The sequence below is a fragment of the Fringilla coelebs genome (genome assembly GCF_963513975.1).
Source record: "Fringilla coelebs genome assembly, chromosome: 3".
NCBI classification, from domain to species: Eukaryota; Metazoa; Chordata; class Aves; order Passeriformes; family Fringillidae; genus Fringilla; species Fringilla coelebs.
The window spans coordinates 25,971,268-25,984,605 of NC_140030.1; the positions used below are offsets into that span (position 1 = coordinate 25,971,268).

General features: G+C 35.7%; 1 protein-coding gene across 1 annotated transcript in view; it reads left to right on the forward strand.

Moving 5' to 3' along the window:
* The window catches only part of PRIM2 (DNA primase subunit 2), a gene marked incomplete at its 5' end in the record, with an annotated part of 90,181 nt that extends 77,132 nt beyond the window's left edge, over nt 1-13,049 (forward strand). Inside the window, 4 exons of the mRNA XM_084202972.1 lie at nt 83-209; nt 973-1,055; nt 7,722-7,790; nt 12,608-13,049. Of these exons, the coding sequence (XP_084059098.1) occupies nt 83-209; nt 973-1,055; nt 7,722-7,790; nt 12,608-12,835 (507 nt within the window). The 3' untranslated portion in view covers nt 12,836-13,049. The remainder of the gene's footprint in view (nt 1-82; nt 210-972; nt 1,056-7,721; nt 7,791-12,607) is intronic.
* Between the last annotated feature and the right edge of the window lie 289 nt (nt 13,050-13,338).

Genomic DNA, 13,338 nt, shown 5'->3' on the forward strand with positions numbered 1-13,338 from the left:
TTGTTATTCAATATTTCCATTTGCAGAGAAGGTAGAATTACTGACCCAATAGATAAGAATTTATTCTTCTGTTTTTATTCAGTTTGACAAAGGATATGCTTACAGCATTCGCCACAGCTATGGGAAAGAAGGAAAGAGGACTGATTATACCCCATACAGCTGCATGAAGATTATCATGTCCAATCCACCAAGTCAAGGGGATTATCATGGTGAGTTCCTTAAGGGGAAAAACCCCAAGCATTTGCAAACAGCACAATCTCTTGGCTAGAGAAGTTATTCCCTCCTGTAGTCTCTTAAATTGTGTGTTTAATTTCCAGACCATGGTGGTCTTGATCTTTTCTCTTTAGATAGACTTGATAACTGCTGTTTTTGCATATGTTGTCGTGCAGCTCAAGGAGACTTTAAATGTGCAGATGTTTTAAGAAATGGCCAATTAGAGGTGTTCTGAAATATGAATTCAATTGTACAGGAAGTCTGAAGTTTGCTAGGGTATTTTAAAAACTTCTACAACTCTATGACTAGACATGGGAAATCTACACTTGCTTCTCTGTTGTTATGCTAATAGTAAGTAATTCATTCAGTTGTGTCCCAAAACTGACTATGCTTTTAAAGACCAGTTAGCTTTCATTACTTTTATTTTCTTGGGTTTTTTCCACAGCTATTAAATGTACCAACACTGTTGTTGTTAGTAAGACACTAACTTAAACTCTTTTCCTGTCAGTGAATAAGAATTGTGGCCTCTTTATGGTGGGATATTTTATGTGACTCTTGAGCCTGTGGTGCCCTGATAACTCTGCAGTAAAGTAATTATTTAAAGAAAAAAAAAGGCAATTGTACACATGGGTAATTAACTTTCCTATTAATAAGCTGTTAGACAATTAGGAACAGCTTAGCTGGTCTCTTGAGTGCCTTTCTGCACTAACTCCTGAGTAAACAGCCTTGTTTGTGAGCTTGCTTATTTTTTACTGTCAGGGTGCCCATTCCGCCACAGTGATCCCGAGCTACTGAAGCAAAAGCTGCAGTCATACAAGATCCCTCCCAGTGGAATAGCTCAGGTAAGGCATATTTTGCTTGGCACTTTCATTAATAAGGCACTGCTTTTCAATTTTACTTTCTATTCGTGTAGGAATGCCATTTGCAATTTGTCACTGTGTATTGTGAAATATTTCTTCTTATATAAGTTTTATACCAGAATTTTGGCTTTCTGGCTGCAGTGCTCCCACTGATGTGATGATGATTGTCACCACCTTTTATTGTTTAATATTGTGAGGAGGTTTATTCCAATAGTGAATGCAATCCAGATTTCTTTTATACTTTGTTTTACTGCACTGTGATTAGAAAAGAAGTTTAAATGAATCTGGCAGTGAATCTGGCAGTGTTTTAGAGAATTTATTTTTATTCTTGCAGTGACTTGTGGATGACTACAATGTAGTCAGTACGCAAATGTAATTATTTTCTATAATAGACTTCTAAAACCCATACATTTCTCATTTTCAGTTGTGCTGACTTCCTCTGAACAACAAAAGCACATAAAACACCTAATGAAATTAAGCAGAAATTTTTATCAGCTTTTAAAAAACGTAAACTTAAATTGAAAAATCTATCTTATATAGCAAAAAGCAATGTAGGAATTGGAACTTTGAGATGTGTCCTGAAGAACTGTGTCTCCCACTGCATTCTCTAGCAAGGTCTTAAGGCAGCAAGAGAATGTCATAATTTCATTAAAAGAAGAGGTACTGGTGAGATTTAAGCTGAGACCAAGCAGTTCTGTGTATTAACTGGCTGGAACCTGCTTTAGGTCCTTAGGGAAAACCTGCTAAAGTTATTGCATTTAGTTCATATGGAATGTCACCATTGTTTGTCAGGCATCAACAGACTGTTGTACCAGGTGGAAAAGAATGTGAAAGTTCCACTTAAAGCAGTCTAGTCTCCCTTGGAAGGACTAATTAAGATACAAATGAAAAGAATAGTTTTAAAGAGTTTATTGTTCAATGTAGTAATTCTTGAAGAATTCCTGAAATACTTTTTCGTAGGAGTATTGTTTCCTTTTTCATTTTTCCCTGTTTTCTTCTGGTTCATATCAATAAGCATCTATATATCTGACAGGCCCTAGAGATACTTTCCTTTGTTTTTTTTTTTCCTTATATATATCAAGAATTGATGCTGGTCTAGGATTTTTTATCCTGCTAATCATTGGAAAGATTGGTGAGGATTTACTGGCTTACATGCCTTGCTGTATGTGTGGGTAGGATTTAGTAGAGGTTATTTCTTCAGTGAATTTGCACAGTAAGACAGCATCTTCACATTTCATGTAGTTCCTTATTTAATGTGAATTGTGATTTTTATTTTTTGTGTGTATGTGTTTAGGGTTTTTTGTTTGGGTTTTTTTTTTTTTTTTGTAAAGTAGAATTTGGATTAACTTGCAGTCTTATATTTTTTTATCAAAAGTGACTAAGAAAAACTGTGTCCATCAACATCTTCTTTGCCCAGAAATGGATGTTGTCCTGTCCATGATTTTTGTGGTGTTTAAGTACAATTGGGGTAAAGAGCTCTTCAGTGTCCACTCCTAATGTTGGACAAAAAAACCTTACAAAATTATACACTCTCCATGCAAAGCCTAATAAAAATAAAATGAAATAACATAAACTAAAATGTTGGCTGTGCCTGGCTTCTGAGAAATTAATCTTTTACATTAAACAGTCTTTGAGATATCCAGTAGGAGAAGAGGAAGAAAAATAGTTGCCATCAGTCTCCAAGTTGTCATTATTGCTGCCCCTCCTTTTTGCTCTGTTTTCATGGTCCAGTAATGTTTGTGTGACTAAGAACAGGTCAGGATCCTTCAGTCCAGTCAGGGCTTTTAGGAGTCTTCTCTGATGTTGATGATGGTTGCTGAGTATCAGAAATGTTTTTTTTTCCTTTAGCTCTGTGAATAGGTATTAGGGATGGATGGTTTACCAGTCTTTCAATGGTCTCATGTAACTAGACTGGCATTCACTGAAACCATACCCCTTGACTCTTAGGCTTCCTGTAAACTCCAGGTCCAACAAGAGCTCCCTTACAAACTGGTAGATACCTTTTTTTAATAAATGGTTTGGAGCTTGACCTTTCAGCTATGTATTTCAATAAAAAGTATGTTTTTTCCAGGGCTCAGGACCTCTTATGCTCATTCCTTGCTCTGTTCCAAAATTCTGGGAATGATGTATAATTTTTCAAGCATCTGGTTTGAATTTAGCTATGCACTGATGAATTGGTCCCCCACTGGGATTTTCATCTTTTGGTTAGAGTACTCTATGCCTTCCCTCCAAACCCACAAACAATGCCCTTCCTTGTCTTTGAAGCTTGTTCCTCATGGCTATTTGTGAGCCACAATGGGGGCTGGTGTCTAGCCTGCATGGCTGTGGTTTTACCAAGGTGCTCAGTTTTCTAGTGTTGTTCTCAGCCTTCTGTTTCTGGGGCTGTCCATACTCTTGACATGCACTCTTTCCTATAAGGTTCAGAAAAGTTTCTGAATTTTTCCAATTCAGGTAAAGCATTTGATTGCTGCATGGTAGGAACAAACCCCATCCTAAAGGGCTTTTTCACAAGACTGAGTGTGAAAAGGGAAAGATGATGTGATGATGGTAAAGAGCAAATACTGCCAGACCTCACGTGACTTCAGTTGTCAGTCTGAGCATTAGACTGCTTTCATTGCATTCATTTTGTAGTGCTGACAGTAATGAAAAAAGGCATCAAAGCATTTGAAAATGTGAGTCTGCTTGCTGTGGAGTATTTGGGTCCAGCCTGTTGTTCCAGTCTAGATTTTCCGAGGCTGTATCTTGTCTGGGATTGTATCTGCTGAAGTGATTGTCTCAAAGTAATGCAGCAGATGATTACAGGTCTTGCCTAATTATCAAAGTGCTTGAAACAGAGAGGTAATCCTGAGGTTTATTCCAAGAACTGAATTATTTAACTTGTATTAATTTCACATTTTCCTTAGGTTAGTCTATATTTGTGATAGTAGGTTTTTTTTTTAAATGCTTCTTGGAGAAAGAAGCATTAGCTGAGTATCTGATGTGTGGATGTGTAAGTGCATAGCATTTGAATTTATAGTGTATGATTTTTCATTTCTCTCTCTGGTATACTGCTAATTAGGTAAAATCCTAATGAAATCAGGTTTGATCACAGCTAATAAATTTGAAGAATATAAAGATTAAAGAATATGTTAACATATGTTTTTACATATGAGACATTGAACAAGTGCATGTAGTGACAGGACGAGGAGGAATGACTTCAAACTGAAAGAAAGGGAGGTTTAGATTAGATATAAGGAAGAAATTCTTTACTGTGAGGATGATGAGTCACTGGAACAGGTTGTCCAGAGAATTTGTGGATGTCCCATCCCAGGAAGTGTTCAAGGCCAGGTTGGATGGGACTTTGAGCAATCTGGTCTAGTGAAAGGTTTCTCTCTCCATGGCAGGTGGATCTGATCTAGATGATATTTAGGGTCCCTTCCAACTCAAACCATTTTATGATTCTGTGATTAATACATCTGTTGTGATGCTGTACTAAAGGCACTGTACTTTGTTGCCTGCACATCTCACATATAGAGAGAGAGAAATGATAGGCTTTGAATTAGTTATTTCAAAACAACTATTATCTGTTTCAGAAAATTTTCTTGGAGAAATGACCTTTTTCCTAAATCATGTCAATATCAATGGGAAAAACAAAAAATAGTAAAAATTTCTCGTTCTACAAACAGAAGAAACAGAGTCTAGATTAGTTCTTTTTGCTTTTCTATTAGGAGTAAAAGCATTTTAGGGAAAAATACTTATGTCAATGAACAGCAGAAATTTCAGAAGAAGGCTTTTTCTTTCTAGTAGAATTCTTCTCTTAATTTAATTTTTTTTTCCCCTATAATTGGGTTAAATTAAAAGTTTTGATTAAGTTACTCACTGAACTTTGTGTAATATTCTTCAGCAGATTTAGTGTTTTGGTGGGTTGGAGATTCTTCAGAGATGGAAATAAATAAACCAGTCTGTGCTAGGCCTCTGATACAGATATCTGTTTCTATGAATGAAAAAAAAATCCCATCAAAACACCAAACAAAAAACTGCCAAACCTGCAAAAAAATCCACCACAAGACCTCAGTGAAAAACACCTTAACTCACTCCCTGTTAATCTAATATTTAAAAAGTTTTATGTTATTACTGTCCGTAAAAATATTTTCCCTTGCAGCTAAAGAAAGTTTCCAGGAAAAGTTAGAAATTAATCACACATAGCTGAGTCTGTGGTAGAAAGATTTTCATGATAAGTTAATTCTGCAATGTAAAAAAAACCCAAACCCAAACTCACTTTGAGTGAGTAAGTTGAAAATAACAGTGGATAATTATAGAGCCCCAACTGTCCTGCTATGCAGCATCTTTACTTTGAGTGCTGAGGATCTATAAAAGCAGGTGGCTGCATGCATCTGCCAAACATCATCTCAGCCTCATTAGCAGTCAGTAGAGCAACATCAGAAAAGCGAGTTGCAGATGGCAGTGAAGAAAAAGGCACACAAGGACTAACAGGAAAAGTCCTTGAGTATGTACCTTTACTTACAAAATAAAGCAATGCAGTGTAAATGGCTTAATGTACATGGAGGCAGAAGATTGCTGCTGTGAATGAAGCTTTGAGTGGAGGTCTGTTTCTGGGAAATACTAGGGAAAAACAGCTGCAAGCTTGCTTTCATTATGGACAGAAATGTAGTAGGAAAGATAATATTTATTAAGGATGGTAAATCTGTTTTATTTTAATAGAGGATTGTCAGTTTCTCTCACAGAGAGGACTCCTTTCTTGCTGGGCTCCATTCTATTGCAGTGTTTAACCTTTTTTGTTTTCTCTTAGCAACTTCTTCCCTCATAAAGCAAGTTAATTTCCTAAATCTGTTATTCTTTAAATATGTTAAATGTGCCCCTTTTTGCCCTTCCCTTTCATATATGGAGAAGGGGAACCTGGTCCTCCATGATGTGGCCAGTTGAAACTTACATCTATACTAACTTTTGTAATCTCTTAGGGTTTACACGAAGAATTAGTGCATACCTGAGTTTGTTTGCTCAATTAAGGTTCTGAGATTTAAAATGTATTTACACCTAAATTTAGAAAACTTTTTAGTGATATCATTTTATTACATGTAACCTTGATTAAATAAGAGGAATTTTGAGAAAATCTTAAATATTTTTGAACTAGATTGAATTAGTTGACTTATTTCAACTGGAAAATTTAAGTTAGACAGGTCTGAGTGCTACAAAATATCATGAATGTTTCTTTTCACTAACCAACAGACAAATAGGTCTTCTGATAATTACTCCATATTAGGTGAAAACCACTTTTTAAGACAGTATATACATGTAACATGGCTAGCATTTTCTTTAAAATAGAGATGGCTCTTTTGTATGGCATAGATTATATTATAAAGAACCAACAAGCAAATGCAAGGCAATATGAAATCGAGGTGTTAAGAATAGATGAGTTTTTTCAGTCCTTAACTACTAGTTTTTTCAGTCAGTCTCAAGGAGAGAGGAGGAAAAAATGGAAATATATTTATGTACACAGATAGTGGCAGATTTCAGACTTCATTGCCTAGCTGGCCTTGGCCTTTGTGTTTTACAGAAGGTTTAGCAGGAGGTGGCAAGAGGGATAGAAATGTAATCAGTTGGGCTATTACAGAGAAATAATGGGGCTAAGTACTTTCCTGGCAGTGTGTTGCTGTTTTTATCCATTCAGCAAATGTAATTTATTTATATATCTGTCAATAAATACAAGGCAGCATCCGATAATGAGTACAGCAGGGATTTAAGCTGTATATTGCTGTGTTTGACACAAAGGTCAACCTTGGGAAATGGCTTGAAATTAACATTTCTTGAAAACTATTTTTCCTTCCACTGAGGCTGTCTCTTAATTCCAGCAATTTTCTCAGTTTGATAAGCAGAGAGAGCATACATTTTGATTATATAAAGGAGGGAGGAGGTAATGAAACTTTAAAATATTTCAACCAGCATTGCATTCTGGTGATAAGAATGGGACTTCATGCAGCACAGAAGAGATTACCTGAAGTAGAATTGGAAAGCAAATTGTATTTACAAAAGATGGCATGATTTTCCTAATATGTGTTCAAAACAGCCTATTCACTAACATATTCTGCTGAGCTTGACTAGAAATAGCTTCATTTCTAAAAGGACAAATCTGATTGAAGGTAAAAGCATTCCCCTCTCACAGATACTTGTCTAAAGGATTTGCATTAAATTTTCTTGATGGGAGCACAGTAGTATTTTGCTGTGCATCTGCATGAACTGGTAATGTGGAAAATAAAAATACAAATCATGTCCTTGATTGCTTCGTGCTTCAACCACTTGAATTGCTAGATTTATGTCTGCAATTATAGAAGAGATGTTGCAATATGATAGTTTGACAATAACTGTCACAATGATATTACCAAAATATAGATTCAACTTATTCTTGAAGTTAAGAGTATTGAAATTACATTTTAAGGGTCGGGCGTACCTTCCTGTGGTTTTATCTTGTGTTTAACGTAGCCAGGGCATTTGAAAATGCTGTCAGCTATTTGTAGGATTCCCAGGTGTCATGTGCTGCAAATGTCCATGAGCTGATGTACTAGGCTGTCCTGGGACACCTTGCTGTTGCCAGTATCAGTAAGCTGGGTGTGTGCTGCTTGTGAGTGTGTCTCGTTGCTCTCCCCTGTGCAGGTGCTGGAGCTGGTGAAGGGCATGCATTACCAGCTGGCCTGTCAGAAGTACTTCGAGCTGACCCATGATGTGAGTAGCTACTACTCTTTGTTCAGCCTTGGAAATCATGAATGAAGCCCAGAGACTGTTTTCAGTTTGCCCATCCATTATTAGCTGGTTTGCCTTGTTAGTTATCTTTTTGGTAATTTCAAATATTCCTTTGTAATTTTCTGCATTTATATATTCATGTTATTAATACCCTCAATATTGCAAGATGCTGTAAAATATTATGCTGTCTTCCTGAAAAAATCAATATTGTTGAATCTTTTCTATTTCAAGTAATTTAGCTTTTTCAATATCCTGCTTTTAATCAAATTTTTAGGCTTTAATACATTGAGCAAGTTTGATATGTTTAGATAAAACACATAAAAACCTTAAAAAAAGGGGAAAGTATCTAAAACATCCTAATTTAATCTCCCAGCATTTTCATGGTACCTTTTGTTGATTTTTATTTGGTATTTTTTCACATTTGTAGTTGTGTGTGATTATTTTCTTAAATCAAGGTGGTCATTCTCAGAGCTTTCCCATTTGCTTAATTGTAAGCAAAGTTATCTTAAAATTTTCTCCAAAAATTTTGAAGATAATAAATGGTCACACTCCATCTCCTGTGTGATTTCTTGATTCAAAGAATCAGCTTTTTCACTAGTACAAGATTTCTTGTTATCACAAAAAACCCAGTGAAGCACAGCTCTTCTTATAGCTTTGTTCTCTTCACAAACCAGAAAATGGAAGCATCCCTTTCAAACAGCAGACTATGGAACAGCCTTACTAAGGATATGGATGAGGATTAGATGACTCACCCAGAGGCATTTACCACTGATTTTTTGTTCTTACTGGTTTTCACAATTGATTTAAGTGGAACTGTTTGTCTGCACATATTTCCAGCAGTCATATGTATGAATGTATGGCAAAGGTGTACCCTGAGCCTGTGTCCAGTGTTATGTCCAGGAACACTTTGTCTTATGGTCTTGGAAAATGTGAGAAAAAGTCTACTAATATGGAAGGAAATTCAAAATAATATACAGTTTTAAATTTAGGTAACACTTCTGTGTAAGCTCATGTCACTAGAAATAATATTTTCTCAAGGTGACTGCAGACCCCAAGGTCAGCATTCATCAAAATGTAAGTCAGTGCTATGTATTTTAGGAAAGCAGTCTTTCCATTCTTCTACAGGAAATTCCAGAAAAAATTTTGTAGTAATACAAATATCTGTCTTTGCTGCATGTAACTCACAAGCATCTTTCTGCCTTGCCCTTGATATTATTTCAGTGAGAAAAAGCAAAATACACACACACTATAGTTTGAATGGCACATGCTTATTATGGCAATTTTTTTACAGAATTTAGCTGCTTAACTTGTTACCAGCCTGCTTGGACTGATTTTTCTATTCTACAACTCTATGCTTTATTAATTTTTTTTTCTATGGGGAGGTAAAAGATGTGTCTCTGAAACTGGTGACCTTTACTTGCAATCAAGCCTTTGCTTTCCTGCATATCACTAGCAGAGTTTTTCATTGAAGGAAATTTCAGAAGAATCAAGTAGTATAAATTTGATTGTTACTTTGAGCAGGGGAACAATCTTAGGTAAAATTTCCATGGAAGTAATGGACTTGCTCACATGAAGAATTTTAATTTATGTAAAAGTTTTATGAAGAAAGTGTTGGATATATGTTGGGAAGAATTGTTGGTGTTCCTTGCAATTCCTTAAAAGTTATGGTGTATATGTGGGTAAGATTGACTGTGAATGACTTTGTAACAGAGACTTGTTAAAGATTTTATTTCTCTTAAGTTCCCAGGGTCAGCTTCAGCAGTCTAGTGCTTGGTACCAAGACTGTGCTAATGCATGCAGCTGGACTAGAGTGAGAATGCTGAGATAATTTTTGGGGGGTGGTGATGGGGGTTGTGTCCTTGCACTTCAGGGCTATCTTGGAATAGCATGGGCTAACAAAAAGCTGCTGTCTGTGTTCTGTGTAACCTGGGCTTATTAACTTCAGTCCTACACCTCTCCTGAGCTTTGGTTGCACTTTTTCACAACCACAGAACAAAAGCAAACATCATTTGTGTGGCCCAGTGCATGGACCTGGCAGGAGCTAAGATATATGTAGGCAAGTGTGCAAAAGAAATGCTGTAGCACCATGATTGCTCCATGTGGTTTTTCTCTAATACCAGCTGGAGCATTATCAGCTGTCATTTTAAAGGTTCTTGGTTAAAACCCAAAGGTGTTATAGTTTCCAAATTATTATTTCAGGATTTTCAAAACAATGTTTGCTATAGCAGGAATATTTAACTGGAGTTTGTATGAGAGCCAGTATGTGCAAAATCTGCTGAATCCAAAAAAAGTCTTGTGCTAGTATCACCTACTTAGATGGATTATACAGTTATGTCTGAAGTGCCAGGTCTTTCTGCTTGGTTAAAAGCTTAAAGTTTTAAAGCTTTTGCATGTTAAAAGCTTAAAGTTTTGAATGCACAGAAGATATATTTTACTTTGGCTATGGTGGATTTCAGATAGATTTACCAGTGTGAATTGGCAAAGCTGCTAGAAAAATCTACTTTCTCTATTTCTTGGAGTAACTCTCAGGTAACTTACAAACTAAGTTAATGATGAGGCTTTTAAAATTAATATGCTTTGACCTATATTACTTAAAAACATTGTAAAACTTACATAAAGTTGTATGAGCAGTCTAATGTAAAAAAAGACTTCCATTCTTGTGTTCAAATTTCTTGTGAATTTCCAGCCAGAGCAGAATATTTTTATTCAAAGAAATCCTTACTGAACCCTGTTGAAAATTACAGATAACAGAATTCTTTCTATATCACTCTATCACAAATGAAGATAATGAAAAAATCTTTCCCCTTCTCTTTTAAGGCTCTCACAAAAACTTGCTGGTTTGAATGAGTGGAATTCTTCTAATCAAGAGTTGTCTAAGCTTCATCTGATAAATTTTTATTTAAGTAGCATTCAGGTTTGAAAAGGAAAAAATGGTACATGGAGTCATACAACAATTTCAACAAACAACCTGTAAATAACTTCTAAAAACCCACAAATGAAGACTCACAAATACCATCAGTCACCTCTGAAAACATGGCTGTAGGCTCCATTCATATAATGAGCTGTTTCTACAGCTTTTTCCAGACTGTTGGGGAGAGAAGGGTTTAAAATAAAATGGAGAGTTACAAAGTGACTCCTAAATTGGTCTGAAGAGAACTGAGATTTTAAGGTTAAAACAACCAGAGCTCATTAAGAACTTCTAAAAGGAAAGCTGGGTTTTCACTATATCACTTATTTTTAAGCTTTTTTCATGGAAGGAAGCAATTTAGTTCCCATGTAATGAAAATTGGAGCATGGATGAAAGCTGGCTGGATGAAACTCATCCAGATAAGACTAAAATCAAATTCAGTGATGACTTTGGGTTAGGTTTTTTGGTTTTTTTTTTTTGTTACGCCTTTGAATACCAAATTAGAGTGCTAGGACTGTTACTTTAAAGATTTTTCAAGCAAGGTCACTGACTACAGTTGCTAATTCATGTCTGAATTAGATTTTGTTATCCATGTCACCATTTTCTAATGGAGCTAAGCTAGGCAGTGGTAATGCATTTAATCAGGTTTCCATTTAGAGCACACACTGATCCTCTGCTTTATGATTATTCACAAGCAGCTGAAATTTAAATTGATGGGGTTTGGCATATTAAATTAGCACAGTATGTCCTCAGGAGACTCTGGGTGTGTGCAGTGTTGCTTATTATGCCTGAATTGGCCACTCCCTTCTGAGAAAAAAGGAATATAGTGGGAGCAGAAATTAACAGCTATATGACTCTTAGTCTTCCATGGTGTCTTGTACCCATGTTTGGTAAATCTTCCAATATAATTCAAGAGCAGTGGCTTTTTAAAAATGTTTCTAGAATTCACATGAACTGAGAGGCAGATGAAAGGTGCAGCTTGCCTTGAATAGGAGGTGAAAGCACTTTTGAAAGTAAGCTTTTCCAACTTCTGAGCCTCCCAAAAGAAATACAAAAGTTATAACTCTGGTTCTTGGTCATTACATCAGAATAGCTTCCTTTTAAAGTTGAAAGCTTTCTTGATTTGAAATATTTGAAGAGCATTAATTGAATGTTCATTTATCCAATAATTCCAGAGTTGAAAGAATGCATCTGCTGAAGTAAAAAGTAGTAATACAAATCTGCTGCTAGTTTTCTGTATATTTTGCACTGAAGACTAAATATTCTGTGGTTGTGCATCTGGAGTCAGGTGCTGATGGTGGCTGATAGAGCAAGGATAAGTTTGATCTTTGTGGCTTCTGTCTTAGCTCACTCCCTTGTAAATATTGCATTTGAGCCTTCTTGGGAAACCAGGGGAAGACATGAAGCCCCCCTTTTCCATTTGCAGTTTCACACTTAAGATCTAGATTTATATTGTGCAGTTGCTACAACTTTTAGCAGTATTTTTCACTTTCATTTGCACTCTCACCCTCTCTCACTCCCTCTTTTGGATGGTGAAAGTCCATTTTAAGGTGTAGGTTCAATAGTTCTACATCTCTAAAGAGATTCCATTTTACTTATGTGTTTTTAGATGCTTTGGGGTATTATTGTTCTCTACTGTAGTAAAGGCAGTGTGAAATAATGTTTGAATATGCCAGAGTTATTTTATTTCTGCAATGAAGGAAGAAAGTTTCTGATGAAACTAGATATGTGTTATGCTAACATTTACTGAAGCATTATTTACAAACCAATGCCTTTTTCTTCAACAAAATTGGAGCTTATTAAATTATTAATTGATCTGTTCTTGAGTATGAAAAAGATGACTTTTAGAAATAAGTGTGATAACTTGGTGTTCCTTTCCTTTTATGTGCAGGTTGAGGACATTGGGTTTTCTTTGAATCATCCTAATCAGTACTTTACAGAGAGTCAGAAGCTGTTAAATGGTGGTAGAGAACCGAAGAAGGAATTCAATAACTCAGGAAACTTTCAACAAAAAAATAACAATCAGGAAAGCATAACTTCAAGTTCTACTCCCACCTCTTCAAATGCAAAAGCTGATACAGAACTGGAAGGACTGGAAGCATACTTCACTGAAGACTAAGCTGTGTTATTTGTGTTATTTTTTCTTTCTTTTATTATTACCCCTTCTCTAGCTGAATTTGTCCCTGTACTGAGGAATGTGCACTTCACCACCTGGAAGACCAGAAGCATTTAGTGCTTTGAGAAGGCTGAAAAAACGAAAGATAAATATTGAAGCTGAAATTGCGTCCAGTATTTATTCTTAATGCTTTAGGAAGATGGGAAACAAAACTTTCTTCACAATTACTAAGTAATTTTTGTCTGACTTACCTTTTTTTTGTTTTCTTCAAAAAGTTCAAATATTTTTATCCCCTTTTGTGATCACTTTTCTATGTATCATCTTAATAAAAATTGCAAAGCAAAAGTTTTTTGTGTTTTCTTTTTAACTATATTGGGATGGTAATTAAGTAGGAGTTCTTATGATCAAAATTACCCTCTGGAGGAGTCTGTCTGTGTGTTCTCTATGAGGAGCTGAGGGAAATCAGCTTCCTAATTTGTACCGTGGCACTAAATTTAGAGAGCTGG